This window comes from Cyanistes caeruleus, chromosome 4 (genome assembly GCF_971803275.1).
Source record: "Cyanistes caeruleus chromosome 4, bCyaCae1.hap1.1, whole genome shotgun sequence".
NCBI lineage: Eukaryota > Metazoa > Chordata > Aves > Passeriformes > Paridae > Cyanistes > Cyanistes caeruleus.
This window is the reverse complement of record NC_141704.1, coordinates 1,610,386-1,635,508: the sequence shown is the minus strand read 5'-3', so window position 1 is coordinate 1,635,508 and position 25,123 is coordinate 1,610,386. Positions and strand designations below refer to the sequence as shown.

The window sequence follows — 25,123 nt, the reverse complement described above, 5'->3', positions numbered from 1 at the left end:
CCCCCTTTTCTCCAGGCTGAGCCCCTTCCCATCTCCCTCAGGAATTCTCCAGCCCCTTCCCATCTCCCTCAGGAATTCTCCAGCCCCTTCCCATCTCTCTCAGGAATTCTCCAGCCCCTTTCCAGCTCCCTCAGGAATTCTCCAGCTCCCTCAAGAACCCTCCAGCCCCTTCCCAGCTCTGTTCCCTTCCCTGGACACGTTCCAGCTCCTCCAGAGCTCTCTGGAATTCCCGGAATTCCAGGCTGTCCCTCAGGAGAGGCTGTGCCCATCATCCTCTTGCCCACCTGGCCACATCCCCCCCCCCCGCCACCACCACCCCCAGGACCTTTCCCAACTTTCCACCCCGGAGAATCCCACAGGGTCGCGAGCCTGGCTGAGAAGGAAATCCCTGGATCAGGACAGGATCCCTGGGGCTCTCCAGAGTGACCTCTCCCTGTTCCTTCGCCCCAGGTGTGTACAGAGGTGGCTGTGACGTGCTGGTCAGGTCCAGGCTGGCCCTTGGGGACGGTGTGACCATGCAGGTGACGGTCAGGAGCAAGGACGAGACGTCCGTCGATGTCATCCTGGCTTCCGTGGGCTGAGAAATTCCTGGAATTCCTCCTTCCTTTTCTATTATTTTCTTTTTTTTTTTTTTAATTTTTTTTTTTTCCTGGCTGTCTTTTCTGCATGTTTAGTTTTTATTCCTGAATTTGGGAAATCTTTTGTATGGCGTCAGTGCTGAGCCGTTCCCGTGTCCCCTCCCTCGTCGTCACCGACACATTCCCACCTAACTCATGGAATCTCAACCAGGGAAGGGAAAAATGGAATCAGGTTTTTTTTTTTTTTGTCAAAATTGCTTTTTATTAACAGAAAAATAAACACTGGTTCAAGTGGTGGAATTCATATGAATTGCTGTTAATAAAATAGAAATTTTATTTATTTTTTTTTGTTCTAATTCTGTCTGTTCCAGTACAGAAAAAAAACAGCCCATAATGGCTGTTTATTAAACAAAAAAACCCCTTATTCCTAAAGGGATGCTATTAAATTCCCAACAATTAAAAACCACCCCAAACCTCCAAATCTGCAATATTTTTGTGACTTTCTCTTCTTCCACACAGAAAAATCAATGTACAGCGAGAGATTAAACTCCATCTCTTGAAGCAGATTCAATTCTCTGAGCTTTATGTCAGGTAATAACCAACCCTCAGGGCAGACTTTTCCTGGCTTCAAAGTGGGGGAAAATCCCATCTGGAAAAACGGGAAAGGAGGGGGATGGAGGGAATTCTGTCAGGGAAATTCTGCCTCTCCCTGCTGGTTGTTTCTTCCCAAGTCAGGGCGACAAAGTAAGAAATTGTGATTTAATGTTAATTTAAACCTCTGCCTCTCTAAATAGAGCCAAGCTGGATAAAAAGGGGAGTGCAGGGCTGGAAGAGCTGCCAGCATCCTGCTTTTCCCCTCATTTTTCCATCTCTCCAAGGATTTAACTCAGTTTATCAACCCAGGACGAGGCCGTGTCGGATGCGGGAGAGAAAAAATCCGTGTTTGTTTGTTTGTTTTTCCTGCCCCCAAAGCCTGATTCTTTTGCTTAGAATGAAAACCAAGCTGCAGCAGCTCAGAAGGAGTTGATGAAGTTCAGGTAGGCATTGAGAAATCCCGTGGGATCCTCCAGCTGGGGGTAGTGGCTGATGTGATCATCCAGCACCGACACCGTGGACGTGGGAAGCTCCTTCCTGGTGGGGGAAAAAAAGGAGCCAGGATTAAGCACAGGAATCGCTGCAGCCAAGGGTTCTGCCACTTTTTTGGGATTTAAAAAAAAAAGCCTGGAGCAGCTCCATCCGATCCTTTCCAAGTGTAGGTTTTGAGTGAGGTGGGAGATTTCCTCAGGAAATAAATCTTCCCTGTGTGGATTTAAAACAGAGCACGGCATCGACCGAAAATCCTCGTTTTGGTGCCTAAAACGCACCAACTTCCAAACTGCCTGTGCAGGTGAGAGTGGGAATTAACACTCTTCAATGTGTTAATTAAACACAATGAGTGGGAATTAAAAACAGCTTCCAGCAGGATGGAATTGGAGGAATAGCCAGGAAAAATACCCGAGTGAAGCCCCAGTTGCACATTCCTGCTGGAGGCTGAGACACAGAGTGTGAGCCCTCGTCTCTGATGGCTGAGATCCAGAAAAACACTGAATTTCACACAACATGAAATTCATGGGAGTGTTTTCATGGTGATACATGAAAATAACTGCTAAAAGTTAGATAGAAAAGCTAAAAGTGTGAGTGTGTAAATTAAAGTTTTCTTAAGTCACTGAGTGAAAAAGAGTTTAAACTAGTTTAGAAAATAGAAAACAAGATAGAAGGATTTAGAATTTTTCCTTCTTCTTTCTTAATTTTCTTCTCGAGGTTTTTGGGTAATTGCAGGTGATTGGACAGAAAATGTCACAGTGCAGCACACAGGTGATGGGTCATGGGGTCATTAAGAAAAATAATTAACATGTCTATTGTTAATTGGGTAAAAATAAGTATAAAGATGAAAGAACTGCGTAGTTCAGGGCCATTTTGTGCCATCAGAGCCAAAGTGAGCCAAAGAGACAAGATGAATTAAACTTGTGCAGAAAGTCTGGAGAGACCTGCCAAGTTTTGTGATAACATCCTAATTAACACAAGAGAAACAAGATCCTAACGAGCTCTGGAGTTTTCTTCTGACCCAGAGAACTGAGATAAACAGAACTCCCCGTGAATATCCCCAAAGAGCTCAGCTCAGAGGAGGAGACTGAGAAATCCAGGAGTGAAAAGAAGTTCAGCAAAATCAAGAGAAAGAAAAAAGAAATTTTTTAAAGAAGTTAAAATTCCCACTTTTTGTCTTACTTGTAAAGCTGGAGGAACTCGGGGTGTGGATTCACAGGATCCAGGGGGCCGTAGATGAGATGCACTGCAAGGGAAGCACAGCCACAGCTTTCCTATCCATGAATTCATGGATTCCCTCGTTGAAACATCCCCAAGAAGACCTCCAGGGGTGTTCCCTCCTCACACAAAGCTCTGGAAGCTTCCAGTGGAGCCCTGAACAAACCAGCTCCGCTCTGCCCCGGGGTCAAGTTCAACCTCCAACCCCTGGGTTTGTTCCCAACTTCTTTTTGGGGCTTGTAAAAACTCCTCAACTTCCCTGGAGCAGCGCTTGGAGAAGCAGCTGTGAGCCAGGGCACGTTATCTCAGCTGGAAAACTGGATTTGAGCTCCGAAAAACCAGAGGTGGATGGAAGGAGCCGGCGCAATTCCCAAAAATCCCAGCGGGTCGAGGAATGGATTCCTACTCACGTGGGACCGAGGTAGACGTCAAAGCCCCAACCCAGCGCTCTCTGTGCTTCTTCCTCTGGTTTATGTACTGCAAAATACTGCAGGAAAAGTCATCGTTACGCCGGGGACGCCGCCCAGCCTGGAATTTGGGCCACGGACGCAAAATTCCGGGTGGGATCTGCGTCTCCAGTGGGAAAGCAGCACCGCACCATCATCCCCGGGCTGAGCCTCTCCCTTCTCCCACCGAGGGGAGACACGGAACAGAGCTCAGCCACCAGCCCAAGACCCTTCTAAAAGCCACAGACTGGAAGAAACGTGTCCCTTCCGAAATTCCCAAGGTGAAGATTTGGGATTGGGACTTCTGGGAATGGTCCGGAAGGTTCAGATCTCTCCTGGGATGATGTTGGGGGGAATCTGCTCAAATATCTGTCACAGGTTGAGCTCAAATCATTGCCAAACCCCCCCCAAATCCAAGCCTTTCCAAAGAAAAAATCATCTCAGATCCAACTCCAACCTTCATTTCCCTGCCTCGCATCATCCCAGAGAATCCCTGCTCCAACATCACCCCCCAGCTCCTTTTTTTTTGGGATGTAGTGTTGATCCCAGACTCCAAAAGAAGCAGCTGGAAAGTTCTGGAGAAGCCTGGCTGAGCTCTGGGAACCTGGGAGCCGCTGTGACACGAAGCTGATGCGGGAATTGGTGCTGAGGTACCTGTCCATAACGAGATTCCCGTCGTTATTCCGCACCGCTGTCCACATATCCCAGAATTCCGCCTGGGAGGGCTGTGTGTAGGGCCCGAAAACTGCCCTGAGCCTGGGAAAAAAAATGGGATTTGGAGAGACAAATTCCAGTGTCAGGGAACCACTCAAAAACTCAAAAAAAACAGAGGTGGAAAAAATTCCAGCTCTTCCAGTTTCCACAGCAAAACTCCGAGTGTTGAGATGTCCCCAGGATAAGTTGGGATAAATGTTGGATGGCCTCAAAAGGCTTTTTTTTGGGGGGAAAAACATTTTTAACACTGCTAAAAATAGAAAAATCTGATGGTGCAGGGGTGATTTGTGGGAGAGGAGGATTTCAGTGTCCAGGGAAAAGTTTGGTTTGTTGTTAAAGTGAAGTGCTGGGCCAGAGGTCAGTCCCAGCTCTCCGGGGACAGCGCCAGAGAATCTGCTCCGGAACCACGGAACGGTTTGGAATTTAAGGGAATTAAATTATTTATTTAATTATAAATTAAAGGGAATTAAAGAATTCCCTCCCCAGCCATCGCCAGGGACACCTCTCCCGCTATCCCACGGTGCTCCAGCCCGGCCTTGGACTTTTCCAGGGATCCAGGGGCAGCCACAGCTTCTCTGGGAATTCCACTCCGCGGTCTCCTCGCCCTCCCAGCCGAGAATTCCTTTCCAATTCCCGCATTCCCCCTTTCCCCACTCGGTTCACACCCTCAGGGATTGTCCCCAGCGCCCCCGAGAGCCGTCTCACCCTCCAGAGAAGAAGAAGAAGTTCATGAGCCGCAGGATGACGGGGGAGAGCAGCCCCCCATCCACGAGGAGCTTTGGGAAGAAAGGAGAGAGTACAACTCAGCATCGGCCACCTGGATAAATCCACGGAGAGCTTTTCCCATCTCTCCCAGCCCAGGCCCTCGAGGAGGGGTGCGACAGCAGCGATGATCCGAGGGGTGTTTATTTATTTTGGGATGGAGCAGGACGAGAGCAGCTCACCTTCTGGATGAAGCGGGGGTAGTGCGTTTCGGGAAAAATCCCTGGAAGGGACCAGAGAACGGAGCTGGGACGCTGGCAGCGCTCCGCTCCGCCTCTCCCACTTTGTCCCCCTGCACGGAGCCACGGAAGCAGCCCAGTGAGACCAGCATTGGTGCTCCTGGTTAATTACAGCGCCTTGATTGCAGTCCGTGGGATTGGGGTGATGGAGATGGGAAGGCCAACCCATCCCGTGGGTTCCCATCCCACGGATCCCCATCCCACTGATCCCATCCCACAGATCCCATGGATCCCCATCCTGTGGATCCCACAGATCCCCATCCCACAGATCCCATCCCATGGATCCCCATCCCACTGATCCCCATCCTGTGGATCCCACAGATCCTGTGGACCCCCATCCCATAAACACCCATCCCATGGATCTCCATCCTATTGATCCCCATCCCACAGATCCCCATCCCACAAACACCCATCCCATGGATCTCCATCCTATTGATCCCCATTCCACAAAACCCCATCCCATGGATCTCCATCCCATTGATCCCCAGATCCCCTGGATCCCCCCGATCCCCTGGATCCCACAGATCCCGTAGATCCCCATCCCACGGACACTCATCCCATGGATCTCCATCCCACAGATCCCCATCCCGTGGATCCCCACAGATCCCCTGTATCCCCCCCCCTGCCCTGGTGGATTCTCACCTCCGTTGGACAAGCAGAGGCTGTTGATCAGGATGCTCCCGGTTTTATTGTGCTCATACCTGGGGACAGCAGAGCAGAAGGTGAAACCCAACCAAACCTCCGCCAGCTCCCAGGAACGACCCGGCACGAGCTCAGATTGTGGCGGATCATCTCCGTTTCCATGGAAAATTTGGGAATTGGGACGGACGAGACGCCTGAGGCGGCGGGAAAAGGGGGAATTCTGCGCCACGTCCTTCCACTTATCTGCTGGAAATCATCTTGGAGGGGACAGGAGAGGGCAGGAGGAGTGGCAGGGACCTGTGGAGCAGCTCCTGGGCCACCGTGTCCCCGTAATCATGGGACAGGAGATTGATCCTCTGGTGCCGGAGCCCAAGGTGGCGCAGCAGCCCCTCCACGATGGTGGCCTGCTCGAAGATGGAGTAGCCATGGGGTCTCTGCCGAAAAACAGGAGAGGGGTCCCGGTGGGAGCCGGAGGCAGCAGATATTCCAGGATGAATATCCCATAATCGCTTTCCATGTCTCCAAATAATCACTTTCCATGTCCCCAAAACTCCCTCATTCCCCGAATCCCAAAACTCCCCGTTCCCAGAACCCCAAAACTTCCCCATTCCCAGAATCCCTTTCCATGTCCCCAAAAGTCCCCCCATTCCCAGAATCTCTTTTCACATCCCCAAAACTCCCCCCATTCCCAGAATCCCAAAACTCCCCCATTCCCATAATCGCTTTCCTGGTCTCCAAAACTCCCCCATTCCCAGAACCTCTGTGTCCCCAAAACTCCCCCATTCCCATAATCGCTTTCCTGGTCTCCAAAACTCCCCCATTCCCAGAACCTCTGTGTCCCCAAAACTCCCCCATTCCCATAATCCCTTTCCACATCCCCACAACTCCCCCCATTCCCAGAACCCCAAAACTTCCCCATTCCCAGAATCCCTTTCCATGTCCCCAAAAGTCCCCCCATTCCCAGAATCTCTTTCCACATCCCCAAAACTCCCCCATTCCCAGAATCCCAAAACTCCCCAATTCTCAGAACATCCATGTCCCCAAAACTCCCCCCATTCCCAGAATCCCTTTCTATGTCCCCAAAACTCCCCCCATTCCCAGAATCCCAAAACTCCCCCATTCCCATAATCGCTTTCCTGGTCTCCAAAACTCCCCCATTCCCAGAACCTCTGTGTCCCCAAAACTCCCCCATTCCCATAATCCCTTTCCACATCCCCACAACTCCCCCATTCCCAGAACCCCAAAACTCCCCCCTTCCCAGAATCCCAAAACTCCCCCATTCCCAGAATTTCCACATCCCCAGCAGCTCCAGCCACGTTTGGGCTCTGAGAAATGTGGAAACACGGGATAAGGAAAGCAGCGGCTCGCTCCCGCGGCCTTGGCGCTCGGGATGTCCCGTGGAGGCCACCGGAGCATTCTCCACGCTCCAAAGGGCTCCAGGTGCGTTTTGGAGTCCCACCAAACCCAGGTCCACCGCAACCCTTCCACTTCCTTATCCCTTTTCCAGAGGAAAATCCAAGGAAAAACTCTTGGATGGCAAAAACCGATTTTCCGGAGCGCTGTGCCGAAAGCAGCCGGGACAATCCTGGTGTCGGGGTACTCACAGGCTTGTCACTGAATCCAAATCCGAGGAAATCCAGGGCAATCACCCGGTGGAAGCGCTGGGTCAGCCCTTCCCAGATCTGGGAAGAGGAGAAACGCGTTGGAAAAGCGTCCGGTGGGAGCGGAGGATGGAAACGGCTGCAGGATGGACGTGCTCCTCGCCACCGTGCCAGGAGAACGTCCCAGCTCCAAGGAAACAGCAGGAGGTCAGAATTTCCCAAGATCCCCCAGAAAAAGCCAAGGAAACAGCAGGAGGTCAAAATTTCCCAAGATCCCCCAGAAAAAAACAAGGAATTTTTGTGGCTGTTTGCCGCGGGATGAGGAAAAAGCTCGGATTTCACACTGGGAGAGGGACACGGTGACTCCAGGAGAAATCAGGAATTCTCCTCTGGAGCCTCCCACCCCTGCTCTGCTGCCCGCTCATTCCCAGGAGCCGAAAATCCTGGGATTTGCTGTCAGATTCCCGCGCCCTCACCTTGCTCCAGTCGTAGCTGGACGTCGGGAAGCCGTGCAGGAGCACCACAACGTCGGAGCTGCCAACGGCGCCGCTGGAATCTGCAGGGAGAAGAACGGGACGCCTCCGAGTCAGCTCTTCCCAAAATTCCTCCCTGCTAGGATGGGAATTGCTGCTCATCCCCTTGGGAATCCGCCTCTCCCTCTGCTCCCCAAAACCAGGGATGGGTTTGATTCCCACTGCAGCTTCCCTTGGGAAACCTCATAGGCTCCGTGATCAATCCATGGATTTAATTAGCCCAAATTAATTCCAGCAGCCTCTGCGCTGGTGCTCAAAGGGTTTCCAGTGTCTTTTCCACGTTGGAATCCATCGGAGACTCCTGGGATCCTTCCCAACTTTCCCTGGTGGAATGTTCTCACCCATCCCTGCCCGATCCAGGAGGGCAAAAACCAGGATTTGTCCCCACCCTGCCCAGTTCTCGCAATGTCCCCGTGGCCGCCGCGGTTCGGCTCCGTCACCTCTGTAGAAGACGTTCAGGTTCTTGTAGGTGAAGAAGCTTCCGGAAGATTTCCAGGAGCGGAGTGCCGGGGAAGGCTGCGGGGGCGGGATGTGCAGGTAGACGGCGAGGAGGGGCACGCCCAGCAGCCCCACCTGCAGCCACCACTCCTTCATCCTGCAGGACACGGCCGGGAGTCACTCCGCGATTCCCGCATTCCCACAGAACGCAGCTCCGTGTCCCCCAAAACTTCCCCATGCCCAAAAACCCAAAACTCCCCCATGCCCAGAACCCCAAAACTCCCTCATTCCCATAACCTCCATGTCCGCAAAACTCCCCCCATTTCCAGAAACTCAAATCTTCCCCATTTCCAGAACCCCTAAACTCCCCCATTTCCAGAAAACCAAAACTACCCCATGCCCAGAAACCCAAAACTCCCCCATTTCCAGAAACCTAAAACTCCCCCATTCCCAGAACTCCCATGTCCCCAAAACTCCTTCATTTCCAAACCCAAATTCCACGTCCCCAGAACCCCAAAATTTCCCCATTTCCAGAACCCCAAAACTCCCCCATTCCCAGAACCTCCATGTCTCCAAAATTACCTCACTCCCAAAACCCCTTTCCATGTCCCCAAAACTCCCCCATTCCCAGAACCCCAAAACTCCCCATTCCCAGAACCTCCATGTCCCCAGGTTGGCAGGTCCAGCAAACTTTGGGGTCTGAGAGGGAACCTCGGTCTCATTTGGGGTCTGAGGGGGATTGTGGGGCCATTTGCGGTTTGAGGGGGAACACTGGGGGGCTGAGGGGGGTTATGGGGTCATTGGGGTGCATGAGAGGGGTCATGGGGTCATTTGGGGCCCTGAGGGGGGTTATGGGGTCATTGGGGGGCTTCAGTGGCACTATGGGGTCATTGGGGGGCCTGAGGGGGGTTATGGGGTCACTGGGGGCCCTAAGGGGGGTTATGGGGTCATTTGGGGACCTGAGGGGTTATGGGGTCACTGGGGGAGGGATCAGGGGTTTATTGGGGTCTGGGAGTGGTCGTGACCCCAATGTGGTTCAGGGAGCCAATGGCAGTCCAAGGCTGTGGCCACGCCCACATGAAGGGACACACCCACCCGAGCACCGCCCCCTTGGACACACCCCCCATAAACCCCGCCCACAAACCCAAACCCGGAACCCCCACGCCCCCTCCCCTCAGGCCACGCCCCCTCCCTCAGCGCGCGGGGGGGGCGGAGCCTCCGCGCTCGCGCCCGGCGGGGAGGGGGCGTGGCCGCGGCCGCTCGCGCGCGCCGCTCTCACCTGAGCTCAGGTGCTGCCGCGGGCGCGCGCCGCCATCGCGCTCTCCCGGCGGGGCGGGGCGGGGCCGGGGAGGGCGTGGTCTCCTCAATGCGCATGCGCAGTCCCTGCCCTCTCTTCCCCGCCGCTTCCCGCCCGCCGCGTCCCTCCCGTTGCCGGGCGACGCGCGCGCTCCCCGCTGCGCGGCCTCTGATTGGCTGAGGGCGCGGCGGGTGGCCAATGGCGGAGGGCGTAGTTGCGGGGTGGGCGGGAGGCGGGAGCGCGGCCGCGCGTGAGGGACGGGCGGAGCGGGCGAGCGGCGCTGAGGGGCGATGTCGGCTCGGGGCGGATTCGGCGACCCTCAGGTGCCGTGAGGGGCCTTCCCTTCTCAACATCCTCCGGGAGGAGAGGGGGGACACGGGGCAAAGGCGGGGAGATGGTTCATGCAGCCCCCGGAGCCGGGAGAGCTCCGCGGGGAGGGAAAACGGGAGAAATTCTCCTTTTGAGGCTTTAAATCAGCGGGGTTTAATACCCAGATGGGGATTCAGGAATTTCTCGCTGGTTTTTCTGTCTCTTAAACCCCTTCAAATCACATTTTCTTCTCATTTTTCTACCTTATTTTTTTTATTTTTTGAATTTTTTTAATTTTGGCTTCTCATCTTTTCCATGTTGAAACAGCTTCTAACCCGGCGCATCCCCACGAATCCCAAGTATCAACATATAAAAACTCGTCTGGATACTGGTAAGTGAAATTGTTGTGGGATAAAACCACCCAAAATGGGTGTAGGATGACAGAAAAAATATAATTAATGTCTTAATTACCTCTGTTTTGAGCTAATTTACCTCAACACTACAAAATCCTTACAGTGCTTATGATTTGTCTCACCGGATGTTTGCAGCTTATAAAAATTTCCTGTTGATATTTTTCCTTCAAAGGTGAAATTTAAACAAACACGAGCTCTAGAGATTAATTTGTATTTATATATCTATGTATTTTCATGTATTTAAGTGTATTTATCTTCACACAACACCTTGAACCCCCCCTGAAAATTGAGATTAAACGCTCTGTGTGTAGATGACCGCATAAAAAAGTTATTTTTAAAATAACTTTAAAGTCTTTGTTGTCTTAAAACTTGTTTATTTTCTTTTTCCTACTCTGCTTTTTTTTAAAGAATAATTTGGAGGTTAAATAGGTTTAAACTGGGTCAGGCTCTGTTGTGGTGGTTCCCATAGAAATTACTGTTTTTGGAATTTCTATCCGTGGATTTTCCTGTATCTTTGTCAAGGATGTCAATGATGGGGAAGGAACAGCAAAATCTTGGATTTTTCTACTTTCCTTGAGAGAAAAGAGGAAAATGGTGGCATTTTTCTACTTTTTATTGTCACTGTGAAGGAGGATCTACAACAAACAACTCTTTCCTTCAAAGCAATTAAAATTTAAGCCTTAATGGGCCTGAAGAAAACCCCTAATTAATAAATAATTGTAATAAATTGATTTTTTTTTCATTACAGGAAATAGTTTGTCAAAATACATGGAAAAATTGGAAGAGATCAAAAGAAGTGAGTACCTGGGGGAAGAGCAGGATGGGTTAAAAATGGGGTGGTTTAAAACTCAGAAGAGCAGGAGATGAATTCCAGGGGGTTTTCCTTGGAAATCTCCACAGATTTAATTTAAAAATCCAAACAGGAATCTTCCAGATCCTTCTTTGTGCAGTTTTGGTATTGGATTTTGTTCTTGAAAGTTCTCTGAGCTAAGAAATCCAGGCTAGACTCATCTGGGAAGATTTATGGATCATGTCTGAGACTTAATTTCACTTTTAGGTCACAACTTGAACTCTTTTATCTTTAGGTAATTTCAATTTTATTAAACTACCCCAAGAGAGGAAAAACCCAAGCACATTCCTTGTCTTTCCGTTGATTTCACCAGCACTAAACGCTGGCATTTTGAAAGTATTTTGAAGACTTTAGGTTGTTCAGGCTAATGAAAGCCAAAATCCTTTTTATTTCTCGGTTTTCCCACCAAAACCAAGCTTCTCAAATATTTTTCCCCAATAAAACCAGTGATTTATGACTTTATCCCCAGATTATTCTCACCTAAGGAGCCAGGAAAACCCTTCAACCTCTCAAAGCTGCGTTTGTGGAGGCGAAAAAAAAAACCCAAGTTGAACTGAAACCTCCATTAATGAGCATTAATTAGGATTTGAAACGTCCAGGTTTAGTTCTCAGCCCCACTTTTATTTGTGAGGGAATTTTTTTTGTGCAGAACCAGCCTTTGTTTGTGATTTGTTTGTTGAGTTCAGGGGTTTTGTTTCTCAAACACTGCAGGTCTTTGGGGAGGGGAGCAGAAAATGAAAAGAGGAATGACCTCAAGCTTTCCAAAAGCCTCTGTTGACTGAGATTTCAGTGCTGGACACTGCTTTTCTTTTTTTTTTTTTATTTCTGTTGAAAATCTTGGGTTTGTTGTTTTTATTTCTTTGGGGGTTTTTCCAATCTCCCCGCGGATCTGTTCCACGCGCTTCTTTCATTCCCTCCTTTTTTTTTATTTTATTTTTTTCCCTGAGGCCAGGGAGGAACTTTCTCATTCTCTACAGGCTGAATGGACACCTTGTGTTCCCAGGGAGTGGAGGAATCTCTCCCCCTTGGTTTCTCAGGGATAGATGACACCCTTTGGATGCAGATTTAAATCCCCAGCACAGGCACCTCTCTGTCCCTTATGTAACGTGAGAGATTTAAATCCACGCCGTCAAAAATTCAAGAGCTGCGCCCACCCTGAACCATCCTTTGGAGGATTGACTTGAGGACGCTCTTCCTTCCTCTCTGCTGCTCTTTCCCTCCTCTCCAAAGCCCTGAGGAGCAGCCCATCCTTGGGAAAACAGAACCATTCCCAACAAAACCATGTCAGAAAATCCCAACGGATCCGCCAGGACCGGACCGGGTACGTGGGGCTGCTTTTGGAGCTGCAGGCAGCGCTTCCGAGCTCTCTGGGAAAGCGTTTTGGGTGGCAAAGGCAAGATTTAGGGCAAAGAAGGTATTTTTGGGATGAGAATTCCTTATTTGAGGTGGGAAGGAGCCACCCAGGAGCCAAATTTTTTGCTGGTGGCTTTATCCATCCAGCGCTTCCCAAGCTTCACTGCTTTTATTTGTCCTTCTAAATGAAGTTTATTTGCCATGACAGAAAGGCTCTTTTTTTTTGACCTTGGCTGGGCAATTTTAATCCTTGAGCAGCTGGAAAGGGAAATGATTACAGGAGATAATTTGGGGTTGGTTTTTTTTTTTTTGAGTTAAAGGAGGATTTAACAACCTCAGCTCGAGGTTTGAAACCAGGTGGTTTTGCAAGAGCCACCAGAGTAATTTCCCAGTGAGCTGACATCCTAAAATCCAGTTTCTTCTCCTCATCCTCCAGCCCAATTTCTGCACCTCCTGTGCTTCAGCCCCGTGCTTTATTTTGGAATATTTTATATTTTATTTTATTTTGGTGTCTATTTTGGGAGGGCTCCTTTTCCTCCCTTGTGAGGAGAAACGAGCTGCTCGTTTTGCTGAAAATGATTCAGAGGGTAAGGTGTTGAATTTGGGAACTTGGAATGAGTTGGGAAGAGATCTCTAAACTCAACTTGGGAATTTCCACGAGCAAATCCCACGGGAATATTTTGTTTTGTGTGTGTGCTGGCTGCAGGAATGCGCGTTGGAACCCTTCCCCCTCATCTCCCCCAAGCTAACGGAGCATCCAGCAGATGGTTTTAGAGGATTTAGAATCCTTGAACTGAGTGGATTTTCCAAAGATCCCGCTCTCCATCGTTATCCCTGGGAGCTGGAGGGGCACCAGCTCCTTCCCAGCCTGGCATTTCCCAAAGGAACAAAGCTCCCCTTGCTTCCCAGGAGAGGTTATTCCATAGCAAGATGTTCCTATTGATATCCTGGCTTCTCTTTCCTCCTCCTCACACCTTTTGTTTCCCTCCAGGAGGTTTTTTTTTCCCCCCTCCTCTGCCTCTCCTGGATCTGGATGGGATCAAATCCTCAGCTCTGGGAATCTCTGCTCTGGATCTTTGCCAACAGCCCCGCTCGGTTTTCTTCCTCCCTGAGCTGTGTCTTCAGGATTAAAATTCAATTAGTGCGGTTTCTTGTGTTAATTAGCCATTAAGACTCAATTAGTCTAGTTTCTTGTGTTGGTTATCCCTTCCCTGAGAGATCAAATGAAAGAAATCAGAATTTAATTGTCAGATAAATGATAAAATCCTGGATTTTTTTTTTAAATTAAGATGAAACCCGCGTGTTTAACTCGATATTTGCAAAGACAGGATGCCCCACGCTCTGATCCTGCTCTAATTTACACAAATTAAAAATTCAGGTAAATTAATCTATTGGTTTAAGGAGCTTTGGGGCTCCAAAGAACAGCAGGGAAAGGGGGAAATTCCTGAACTGCTTTATGGAAAACATAAATTCATATTTGAGTCTAAACATAAAAAAACTAAACTTTAGTTTTAGTCTAAATTAAAAGCAACTAAATCTGCTTCTTCCACTTCATCATATCTGGGCAAGATAATAATATATAAAAATACAATTATTATTATATAATATTATAACTGGTGTTAATTAAAATTTCTCTTTATAACTGGTGTTAATTAAAATTTCTCTTTATAACTGACATTAATTAAAATCTCTCTTTATAACTGACATTAATTAAAATTTCTCTTTATAACTGACATTTCACAAAGTCTCTAGGTTTTCTGCTCTCATCCTTCACCACAAACCTGCCCTGAATTCCTGCCTGGCTGCAGAAGAATCCCAGAAAAAAGCTGGGATTAAGCCACAACCTAAAAAAAAAAATGGGAATAAACTGAAAATTCACCTTGTCCTCTTTGTTTTGTTTTTGAAGATTACAGGTATAAAAAGGATGAGCTGTTTAAAAGGCTGAAGGTGACAACTTTTGCTCAGTTGGTAGGTACAAATCCCTCTCTGAACTCCAAAAATCTTTTAGGAGCAACATTTTTCCTTGGAATAAAAAAAATTCCTCTGTAATTATTCAGCTTTAATTGTAATTATTCCATCCTGGCTCCTTCCTGCCTTTAATAAAAGCAAATCATTCATTTCCACAGCGGCCAAATGCCTTTAATTCCAAATTAAAAGTTTGTGGTGGCTCAATCTTTGAAATTTATTCCTTATTTTATTTGTCCTTTAAGTCAGAAGGATCTTCAGGCATCTGCAAAAGTCAAAATTAGGTGTAAAACAGCACCTAAATCTGAGTTTTGAGTCTGAAGCCCTTCCTGAGCTCAGGTTTAACTGCAGAGGGCGAGCACTTGGGACTTGAAGGCTTGCTGTGCGTTATTTTATTTCAAAGCAGTTTTTATTTCAAAGCAGTTTTTATTTGAAACCTTTTTTTTTTTTAATATTTAAAAATTAAAAAGTGAAAAATGGATCAGGAAATAAAGAGCTGGGGGGTGCTGGTTCAATAAAACTGCTTCAAACTAGGGGAAAAACCCCAAATTGTGAGAAGGAAAAGGGAGGTTAAACTTGGGGATGCTGAAAGGGGGGGATTCTGTGGATTTGGGGTGGTTTTTTTTCCCCTTGGATTGTTTTTCTTAGGCTGTGGGGATCAGTTTTTAGGTGTTTTTGTGCCCTGCAGGTGCTCCAGGTGGCCTCTCTGTCCAATGAAACCTTGGAGGTGACAAAGGAGGAGATGCACGAGCTGCCAGGTGACAGCTGAGGGGGGAAAGGGGCAGAGCTGGCACCACTTCATCAGTGGGGAAAAAAAATTAAAAATAATAATTATGTTAAAGTAAATATATAAATTAAAATTTAAAAAATTGTATTAAAATAAATGTATAAAAATAGAAAGTAAAATAACAATGAAATTATATTAAGATAAAAATATAATTAAGATAAAAATAATTAATTAAAATAATAAATTAATTAAGATAAAACTAATTAATTAAAAATTAAATAAATTAATTAAAAAGAATAAATTAATTAAGATAAAAAATAATAATGAAATGGTATTAAAATAAAATAAATATAATAATGAAATTATATTAAAATAAAAAGAAAATATAAAAATAATGAAATTATATTAGAGTAAATATATAATTTTTTCAAAAAGATATTCAAATAAATAAAAATAGAAAATAAAATAATAATGAAATTATATTAAAATAAATAAAATAAAAATAATAATGAAATTATATTAAAATAAAATAAAAAATAATAATAAAATTATATTAAAATAAAATAAAATAATAATGAAAATATATTAAATATAAATAATTTTTTTAATATATTAAAATAAATAAATAAAAATTGAACATAAAATAATAATCAAAATATATTAAAGTAAATATATAAATAAAAATTAAAAATAAAAAATAATGAAGTTATATTAAAATAAAGAATAATGGAATTATATTAAAATAAAAATAAAAATAAATAGATTATATTAAATATAAAATAAATTATATTAAAATTAATAAATAAAAACATAAAATATATAAATAGTATATAATATAAATAAAATATATATAAAAACCAAAAATATATAAATAAATACATAAATATATATAAATTTTAAATGTATAGATAAAATATATATTAAATATATAGATATAAAATATAGAATTAATATATAGTAAACATGTAAATATATGAATAAATCTATAAATACATTTAGATATAAAGTATAGAAATAAAATATATATAACATAAATATAGAAATATAAAATATATAAATTTTATATATAAAATATATAATTATGTAAATATATGAATAAGTCTATAAATACATATAAATAGAAAATATAGAAATAAAATAGATATAAAATATAAAAATAAATTATATATAAAATATAGACATGGAGAAATACAGAAATAAATATAGATATAAAATATATATATACAAAATATATAAATATATAAAAATAGAAAATATAGAAATAAAAACAGTAAATAAATAAATTAGTAAAATAAATAAACCCTGTGGCCTGCAACAATTCCAAACCTAAAAATTTAGGGTTTTTTAACTCCTAAAAAATAAATTAAGAAAAAGCAGGGCTTGCAAGTAGGAAAAGCCTCGTGCTGGCAGTTCTGTGGTTGTAACTCAATCCATAGATTGAACTGAATATTTAATTCATAGAACCCACAGAACTGAAAATTCAATTTTATTGACTTCTTCAAATGAAACCTCGAACCTTGAAAATAAAATAAAAAAACAAAACCAAAAAAACCTTTCAGCTCTTCATTATTTTAAATAGGAGGCTCAGGATAAATTCTCCTCGTTAAGAGGATGAAGATAATAAAGCTGTCACACTTTTCTTTCCAGGAATAGAAACTCCCCTTTAAAACCTTCTTGTTTACCTCTTCTTTAACTCCTGGTGTCCTCTGGTGTCCCCAGACTCTGCAGGTGACGACACAGAGGGGACAAAAAATGACAAAGGGAGCCCTGAGGGCACGGCCAGCCCCGTCCTGTTCCTCAACAACTCCGGAGCTGGAGAATCCCATCGCTCCACGCTGCAGAGGTGCCTCACCAAAACATCATCTGGGTGGGATAATTTGGGATATTTTCCCCAAAACTGAGGTGGTTTTCTCCTGTTCAGGCTCTTTTATTCTTCTTTTATCTTTATTACATTTCTACAGAGCACAAGGAGCGTTAAGAGAGGTGTAAAATGGTTTACAAATGGTTTTTGTGTCTATTTATCCAATTAACAAATGGCAAATAAGTTATTTTTCTTAGTGACCCAATGACCCCACACTTTATCCAATCCCTCTTTATTATTCAAAAACCCTCAGAGGAAAAAGATGAAGAAGGAGAAAGGACAACACTCTTACTTTCTAAAATTTAAAAATTCTAAAATTTCTTTAAAATTTTACGAAATTCTAAAATTATTTTCAAACTTTCTCACCCAGTGCCCTAAGAAAACTCTCTAACACACACACACCCCCCCGACATTCCCAGTTTCCCTATGGAATTTTACCAGCTGTCTCCGTGGTGTTCTGTGAAATTCAGAGCTCTTTTGGGTGTCAGAGCCAGCTGTCACAGATAAAATCACATTTTCTGTGCCTCTGACCCCAACAGTCTTTGGAAGACGATGATTTGAGCCCGGCTCAAATTTAAATTGAAATATATTTTTAAATTAAATTTTTTAATTGTATTTCTCATTAAAGGCTGGGTTTGTAGGTGAGAGGGAAGGGGTTGGAAGGATTTCCTGTTGGAATGGGTTTGGCTGGAGGCAGCAAGGCGATCTTGTTGTCACCTGCTGGTGGTCTGAGAAGGAAATGTGTTGGTGGGATTCCATCCAGACCCTCACATTCTGGAATTTTGGGGGTTGCACAGTTCCTGGTGGTGTTTTTGTGTGGATACAGAGGGACAGGACACAGGGGATGGCTTCAAAGTGATGCAGGGATATTGGGAAGGAATTCCTGGCTGGAATAGAATTCCCAAAAAAGCAAGCAAGCTTTCCTTCTCCCTTCCCTCCCTTCCCTCCCTTCCCTCCCTTCCCTCCCTTCCCTCCCTTCCCTCCCTTCCCTCCCTTCCCTCCCTTCCCTCCCTTCCCTCCCTTCCCTCCCTTCCCTCCCTTCCCTCCCTTCCCTCCCTTCCCTCCCTTCCCTCCCTTCCCTCCCTTCCCTCCCTTCCCTCCCTTCCCTCCCTTCCCTCCTTCTCCCTTCTCCCTTCCCTCCCTTCCCCCTTCCCTCCTCTCTCCCTTCCCTCCTCTCTCCCTTCCCTCCTCTCTCCCTTCCCTCCCTTCCCTCCCTTCCCTCCTTCTCCCTTCTCCCTTCCCTCCTCTCTCCCTTCCCTCCTCTCTCCCTTCCCTCCTCTCTCCCTTCCCTCCTCTCTCCCTTCCCTCCTCTCTCCCTTCCCTCCTCTCTCCCTTCCCTCCCTTCTCCCTTCCCTCCCTTCTCCCTTCCCTCCCTTCTCCCTTCCCTCCCTTCTCCCTTCCCTCCCTTCTCCCTTCCCTCCCTTCTCCCTTCCCTCCCTTCTCCCTTCCCTCCTTTCTCCCTTCCCTCCTTTCTCCCTTCCCTCCCTTCTCCCTTCCCTCCCTTCTCCCTTCCCTCCTTTCTCCCTTCCCTCCTTTCTCCCTTCCCTCCTTTCTCCCTTCCCTCCCTTCTCCCTTCCCTCCCTTCTCCCTTCCCTCCTTTCTCCCGTCCCTCCTTTCTCCCGTCCCTCCTTTCTCCCGTCCCTCCTTTCTCCCGTCCCTCCTTTCTCCCGTCCCTCCTTTCTCCCCTTTCCCCTCTCCCCTCTCCTCCCCTCCGCAGCCCCGGAGCTGCTGCAGTCTCTCTCAGCCCCATTCCCTGTTCCTGTGTTCGGTTCCCAGCGTGATCAGCGGGGTTGGGGAGCTGGACCTGGAGAAGGATTCTCCGAAGGAAGAGGAGAGCCAGGCCAGGGAGACGCCGTACCCCGACTGTCCCTTCCTGCTGCTGGACGTGCGGGACCGCGACGCCTACGAGCAGTGTCACATCGTGGGAGGTGAGCGGCCACAGCCCCGCCACGATCCCTGCATTCCAATTCCCACATTTTGGAATTTGTGGGTTTTATTTATTTTTATATATTTTTTTTATTTATTTTTTATTTTTGTCCCCCAGCTGGGACATCACCGGATTCATTTATGGATCATTTCTGAGATTTTTATTTCACTTTTAGGTCGTAACTTGAGCTTTAGATTTAGATTTAGTTTTAGCTTTTAGATTATTTCAATTAATTAATGTAATAAATTAATAATAATTAATAATTTATTCATAATTTAATAATTTTAATATTAATAATAAGATTAATACCTCTTTTTTTGGTTGGGGACAGGACAAACAGAGAAACATTTCTCCATTTCTGGATCCCTACACCTTCCCACCCCAGCATTCCTTGGTTTTAATTAATTAATTAATTGAATTAATTATCAATGTAAATATTATAAATATATTAGTATATAAATATTATAACAAAAATAAAACTATTTATATATAAATATATCAATACAAATATAAAATAATATAACTTTATTTAATTAAATAAATTATTAATAAATTCAATTAATTATTATTTACTAATGAATTATTAATGAAAACAATTTATCATTCAATTAAATGTAGCGTTAATTCTATTTACTATATTAATTAATATTAATAATTTAACAATTTCAAAATACCCCAAGACAGGAAAAACCCAAGCACATTCCTTGTCTTTCCATTGATTTCACCAGCACTAAACTGGCATTTTGAAACATTTCTGAAGACTTCAGGTTGTTCAGGCTAATGAAAGCCAAAATCCTTTTTATTTCTCAGTTTTCCCACCAAAATTCGTCTTCCCAGTGCTTTTCCAGCACATTCCCCCTTCCTGGGAAGGGATGAGCTGATCCCAGCTGATCCCAGCTCAGAGATGTTGAGCCTCTGGATGATTTTTCCCTGTTTTTTTTTCCCTCCATTCTGCAGCTTATTCCTACCCCATCGCAACGTTGTCCAGAACCATGAATCCCTACACAAATAATATTCTGGAATACGTATCCTTTCCATGGAAAACGGGTGAGGGGGGCTCCCAAAACCCACTGGAGCTTATCCAAGCAAAATTAGGGATCTCAGAACAGGAGTTTTCCTGCTGCAGCTCCACTTCCTCCATCCGGATTCCGCTTCCTCCTCTTGGCTCTGCTGGGAGCTGCCTGGATTCGGCGTTTCCCAGGATTTTGGCTGCTCCAGGGATGCATCCATCAAATCCTTTGGCTTCCTGTCAGCACCTTGATGGGACTGGGGACAGCGAGAGGGTTATGAAGTGGGATTGGGCTGAGCATTCCCAGGTTGTTGATTCCGAGGGGAGGCTGTGAACAAAGGGGCTCTTGCCATTCCCAATCCTCAAGTAATGCTTGAGGATCCAGCGGGAATTAAGCAAGACATTCCCAAGCACGGAGTCTTTCCCTCTCCAATCCCATTTATATCCCTCTTTTTTCCTTCCTGAAACGTTTCAATATCCTCTCTTTAAGTTCCTTAACGATCCCCACGGCAGAAAAACGCCCACGGGAAAATCATCATCGTCTACGACAACGACGAGCGCTTGGCGAGCCAGGCGGCCACCACCATGTGTGAGAGGGGCTTCGAGAACCTCTTCATGTTATCTGGGGGTACGTGGGGCTGGGAGAGCGCCCCGAGACCCCCTGGGGCAGGGATGGGGGAGCTGGAAAGATTTGGATTGTGGAATTACGGGATGGGATGGGATGGGATGGGATGGGATGGGATGGGATGGGATGGGATGGGATGAAACTGAAGGATTGTCTGGTTCCAACCCTTCCATCATCCCAGGGTGTTCCCAGCCCCAGTGTCCAGCTTGGCCTTGGACACTTCCAGGGATTCAGGATTCCAGCCCAGCCAGGAATTCCCAATTCCCAAAATCCCATCCATCCCTGCCCTCTGGCAGTGGAAGCCATTCCCTGTGTCCTGTCCCTCCAGGCCTTGTCCCCAGTCCCTCTCCAGCTCTCCTGGAGCCCCTCCAGGCCCTGGAATGTGCTGGAAGCTCTTCCCTTCTCCAGGAGAACATTCCCAGTTCTCCCAGCCTGGCTCCAGCCCTGGAGCAGCTCTGTGGATTCCTCTGGATTCCTCTCCCCAGCAGCTCCAGGTGCTGCTGCTGTGTCCCCAGAGCTGGACTCCATGTGGGACCTCACCCCAGCAGGGCGCAGGGACAGAGAATTCCCCCCTCTCCTGCTCCCCACATTTCTCCATCCCAACTTCCTGGACCTCCAGCTCCACGAGTCCCTCATGTCTTCTCCCTCCTGACCCATCCAGCTGGGCTAACAGCTCCGTGTCCCCGCAGGCCTCAAGGTCCTTGCCCAGAAGATCCCGGAGGGGTTGATCACCGGCACGCTCCCGGCCTCCTGCCAGGTGGCGGCTCCGGCGGGAACTGCCCGCAGGAGAGCCGTTCCCAGGGCGCCGCCGGTGCGCGCCGAGAACAGGTGGAGGTTTTCTGCAGAGGATCTGCAGAAACTGAGGCGTTACCTGGCCGAGGAGCAGCTCCCTTCAGATGCTGCCAGTGAGTGTCTCACATCCACAGAGTGCTGCGCTGGGAAGGTGGAGGGATGCAGAAATGGAGAGATGTTTCTCTGTTTGTCCTGTTCTCACCCCCCAAAAAAAAGTATTAATCTTATTTATTTATTATTTATTATTATTATTATTATTATTATTATTACTATCATTATTATCATTATTATCATTATTATCATTATTATTAAATTATTATTAAATTAATACAATAAATTATTAAATAAATATAATATTTTAAAATAATTTTAAAATAACTATAATAATAAGTTATTATTCGATTATTAATTAAATTAATATTGTTAATTATTATTAGTAAAATTATTAAATTATTGATCAACTTTTAAATACATTTTTAAAAATTTAAATAAATTTAATAAATCATTAAATTATTATTAAAGAAATATAATATAAATATAATAAATAACAATGAAATTAATAAAAATATTAAATAATTTTAATAAATATAATAAATTTATTAGTAAAAATATAATAAAATTAGTATTTTTAAAATAAATATAATAAGGATTATTATTAAATTATTATTAATTGAACTAATCTTATTAACTATTATTATTAAAACTATTAAATTATTAATATATTATTAAATAGAGTAATAAATTTTTAATTATTTATTAAAATTAATCTTAATTATGATTATTAAATTATTAAATTATAAAGATATTATTATAAGATGTAATAATAACATATTACATTATTATTAATCAAAATTAATATTATTCATTATTATTTACATTATTACTTTATTAATAAAATATTATTAAATGAATATAATAAATTATTGTTAAATTATGATTAAGTAAAATCAATCTTATTCATTATTATTTTTAAAAGTATTAATCTTATTTGTCGCCGACAGAAAAGCTTCCAAATATCCCTGATTTGGAAAATAATAAAAGCAAGATTTGTAAAAAATTAAGTAGAAAGTTTAGTAGTGTTTAGTATGTCACTGAAGTGAAAAATAAAGATTTTAGAGGGTTTAATACATAAAAATGGAAGAAAAAAAGTGTAGTTTTTAGCTCTCCTTCCTTCTTCTCCACAATTCTGCAATTTTTAAAAGCACAAAGAACGATTAGTTGAGAGTTAGTCACAGTTTTAATTACGTAATAGAGATAAAAAACTTATTTGTTAATATATAAAAACAACACATGTATCTATTGTTAATTAAATAAAAATAGATATAAAGATGAAACAACCACGTGGTTCAGAGCCGTTTTGTGCCATCAGAGCCAAAGAAGACAAAGTTATGGTGAATAAAACTTGTGCAGAAACTCTGGAAAAGCCTGCCAAGCTTTGTGATAACATCCTAATTAACAAGATCCTAATGAGCTTCAGAGTTTTCCTCCTGACCCAAAGAACTGAAATAAACAGAACTCCCCATGAAGAAATATCCCAAAAAAACCTCAGCTCAGAGGAGACCGAGAAATCCAAGTTCAAAACGTGAAAATTTGAATTTTTCAAAAAGAAAAATTTCAGGAAGGGACCTTAAACCTTCTCCATCCCACCTTGGACATTTCCTCTATCCCAGGCTGCTCCAGGCTGGCTGGACACATCCAGAAATGGCACAACCACAATTTATGAACAATCAATTTCTGATTTAGGATTGTTTTTATCCCCCGCAGGTCGCCTCACCCGCGGCTTTTCCAGCCACGATTCCAACCTCTCATCGACGAGGAGCAACCCCAGCCTCCCCAGCTCTGCTGGCACCGTGGGATCCCTGAGCAGCCGCTCCCGCAGGACCAGCATCCAGAACAGGCCCTGGAAATAAACCAGAATCCAGGTTTTGGGAATGCTGAGCCCCTTTGTGGTTTGAGGGATTGGCAGGGGGAAAAAAGCAGCCGTGGTGAGGATTGGCAGCTCGGGTAAGGCTGGAATGACGATTCCTAGGAGCAGGAATGGCATCACCTGAGGGGCAGGGCAGGACAGAGGTGATAGAACTGGTTTTGTAGGGGAAGGAGCAAATTGGGACCAGTAGAAACTGTTCCACAAAGTTTTTAGTCCAGCTGAAGGAATTTTTTGTCCGTAACATTCCTGGAGCCGTGAGGGTGAACAGGCCAAAAACCATCTGTGAGCACAAACTTTGGTGTTTTTAGCAGAGATAATCAGCAACTTGCCAAAAGTGAGAGAAGATCCTGAAGGAGTTTTTTGGGGTTTTTTTTTAATAAATTATGCTAGTGAACAGAAATATCTGTAATAAAGATGTTTTTTATTGCCCAGTTGGTGCTGTGACAGTCGATGCTATGTGAATAGTTGTGTCTATTTCAAAGTGAGCTGCAGGGGAATAACTGGAATTGTTATTTTTTTCCCAGTGACTCCTTTACCAGAGGTTTTTTAGGAGTTTCTTTAAGGTTTAGGGTGGCTGAAGGGAAATTCGCTGCTGCTGCCTCACCATGGTCCTTAAAACCCAGCTGGGACCTGGAATCTGGAACTGAACGAGGTGAAGGTTTCCTGGAAAATTTTTCCTCAGATTGGTGCTCCTGGATAAGCTGGGAATGCTCTGATTTTCCTCAGCTGCCCATGATTTTGGAGGGATTCTACTCCGATTTTTCCATCTGGCTGAGCCTGGTCCTGCTTCGGTTATCGTGGTCCTGTGGGGTTTGTGTGTGTTTCTGGAATCGGTGTTTTTACCCCTTTTTTGAAGCAGACAATTTTCAACACATCCCAAATCCTCACTGGTGATTTTGAGATAATTCTGACGAAAGGACAAAAAGTAGGAGAAATGGCACAAAATTTCCAGTTTGGCAGCTTAAGACTCAACATCCCTGAGCACATTTATCTTTTATTGGCTCTCTGAGTCTAAAATGAGACAATACTGATTGCAGGTTCGGTCTGATGAGGTCCTGCTGCTGTGGGAGTAGATTTTTCCAGCTCCATGAGCTCTTGGAAATGTCATGGCATTGGCTAAAATCCTGATTTTGCTATCCAGCTGTGGGAGACAGATCCAGAACCCCTGGCTGCTCTGTGCTTGCATGAAAACCTCCTGGTGAAAGTTGGACAAAAACTGGCCTGAATTGTTTTGGGATCCTCCAAATCCACGGAATCAGAGCAAGGACTGGATGTACTTCCCCACCACCTCGAGGGATTTGTGTGGATTTGGACTCTTGGTGTTGTTTGGAGCAGAGGCTGAGAGGTTTAAGTGTTTAATTTAATAAAATGTAAATTGCAGCATCTGCTTGGGTGATTTCTTTGCAGCTTTGAGAGCTGTGGAGAGCCTGGAAAAGCTGGGAATGGGCAGGGGCTCAGCTCCCCATTCCCTGGGGATTGCAGCAGGTGAGGACGGGTCACACACTCAGGTTTGGGTGGGAAGTTGAGTTCCAACTCCTGGACACCTCCCACTATCCCAGGCTGTTCCAAGTCTCTCCAGCCCAGCCTGGAAAACTTCCAGGGATCCAGGGGCAGCCACAGCTTCTCTGGGAATTCCTTCCCAGATCCCATCCATCCCTGCCCTCTGGCAGAGGAAGCCATTCCCTGTGTCCTGTCCCTCCAGGCCTTGTCCCCAGTCCCTCTCCAGCTCTCCTGGAACCCAAATAAATCCCGCTGTGCCAGAACCCAATTCCCTTTCCATCCTCTGCCAGAGCAAAGGGAAAACCACCACCTTC

General features: G+C 44.9%; 3 protein-coding genes across 5 annotated transcripts in view; 2 read left to right on the top strand and 1 right to left on the bottom strand.

Annotated features, from left to right (window-relative positions):
• The window catches only part of COPG2 (coat protein complex I subunit gamma 2), a 33,851-nt gene extending 32,933 nt beyond the window's left edge, over positions 1-918 (top strand). The window contains exon 24 of one of the 2 annotated variants that reach the window (XR_015286015.1): positions 84-918. Coding sequence is in view for 1 of the 2 variants with exons in the window: in XM_086886303.1 (XP_086742429.1) it covers positions 451-581 (131 nt within the window). In the remaining variant the exon portion in view is untranslated. The remainder of the gene's footprint in view (positions 1-83) is intronic. The other variant, XM_086886303.1, reaches the window with a different exon arrangement.
• On the bottom strand, positions 812-9,701 carry MEST (mesoderm specific transcript). Of its 2 annotated transcripts, none has more exons than XM_086886324.1 (12): positions 9,534-9,701; positions 8,257-8,411; positions 7,760-7,839; positions 7,287-7,364; positions 5,980-6,116; positions 5,683-5,741; positions 4,984-5,024; positions 4,745-4,815; positions 3,980-4,081; positions 3,290-3,366; positions 2,844-2,907; positions 812-1,709 (listed from the first exon to the last, which is right to left on the bottom strand). In XM_086886324.1, the coding sequence occupies exons 1-12, from the start codon at positions 9,626-9,628 to the stop codon at positions 1,592-1,594; spliced, it is 1,077 nt and encodes a 358-aa protein (XP_086742450.1). In that variant the 5' UTR covers positions 9,629-9,701; the 3' UTR covers positions 812-1,591. The 2 variants fall into 2 exon arrangements, with proteins under 2 accessions (XP_086742450.1, XP_086742449.1); XM_086886323.1 differs by having other exon boundaries at positions 4,984-5,093; positions 9,534-9,666.
• Positions 9,587-24,689, top strand: CEP41 (centrosomal protein 41). Its single transcript, XM_023918852.2, has 11 exons — positions 9,587-9,874; positions 10,188-10,251; positions 11,022-11,069; positions 14,383-14,444; positions 15,130-15,199; positions 16,888-17,011; positions 18,806-18,957; positions 19,914-19,981; positions 20,479-20,593; positions 21,280-21,495; positions 23,147-24,689. The coding sequence occupies exons 1-11, from the start codon at positions 9,842-9,844 to the stop codon at positions 23,290-23,292; spliced, it is 1,098 nt and encodes a 365-aa protein (XP_023774620.2). The 5' UTR covers positions 9,587-9,841; the 3' UTR covers positions 23,293-24,689.
• The last annotated feature ends 434 nt before the right edge of the window (positions 24,690-25,123 follow it).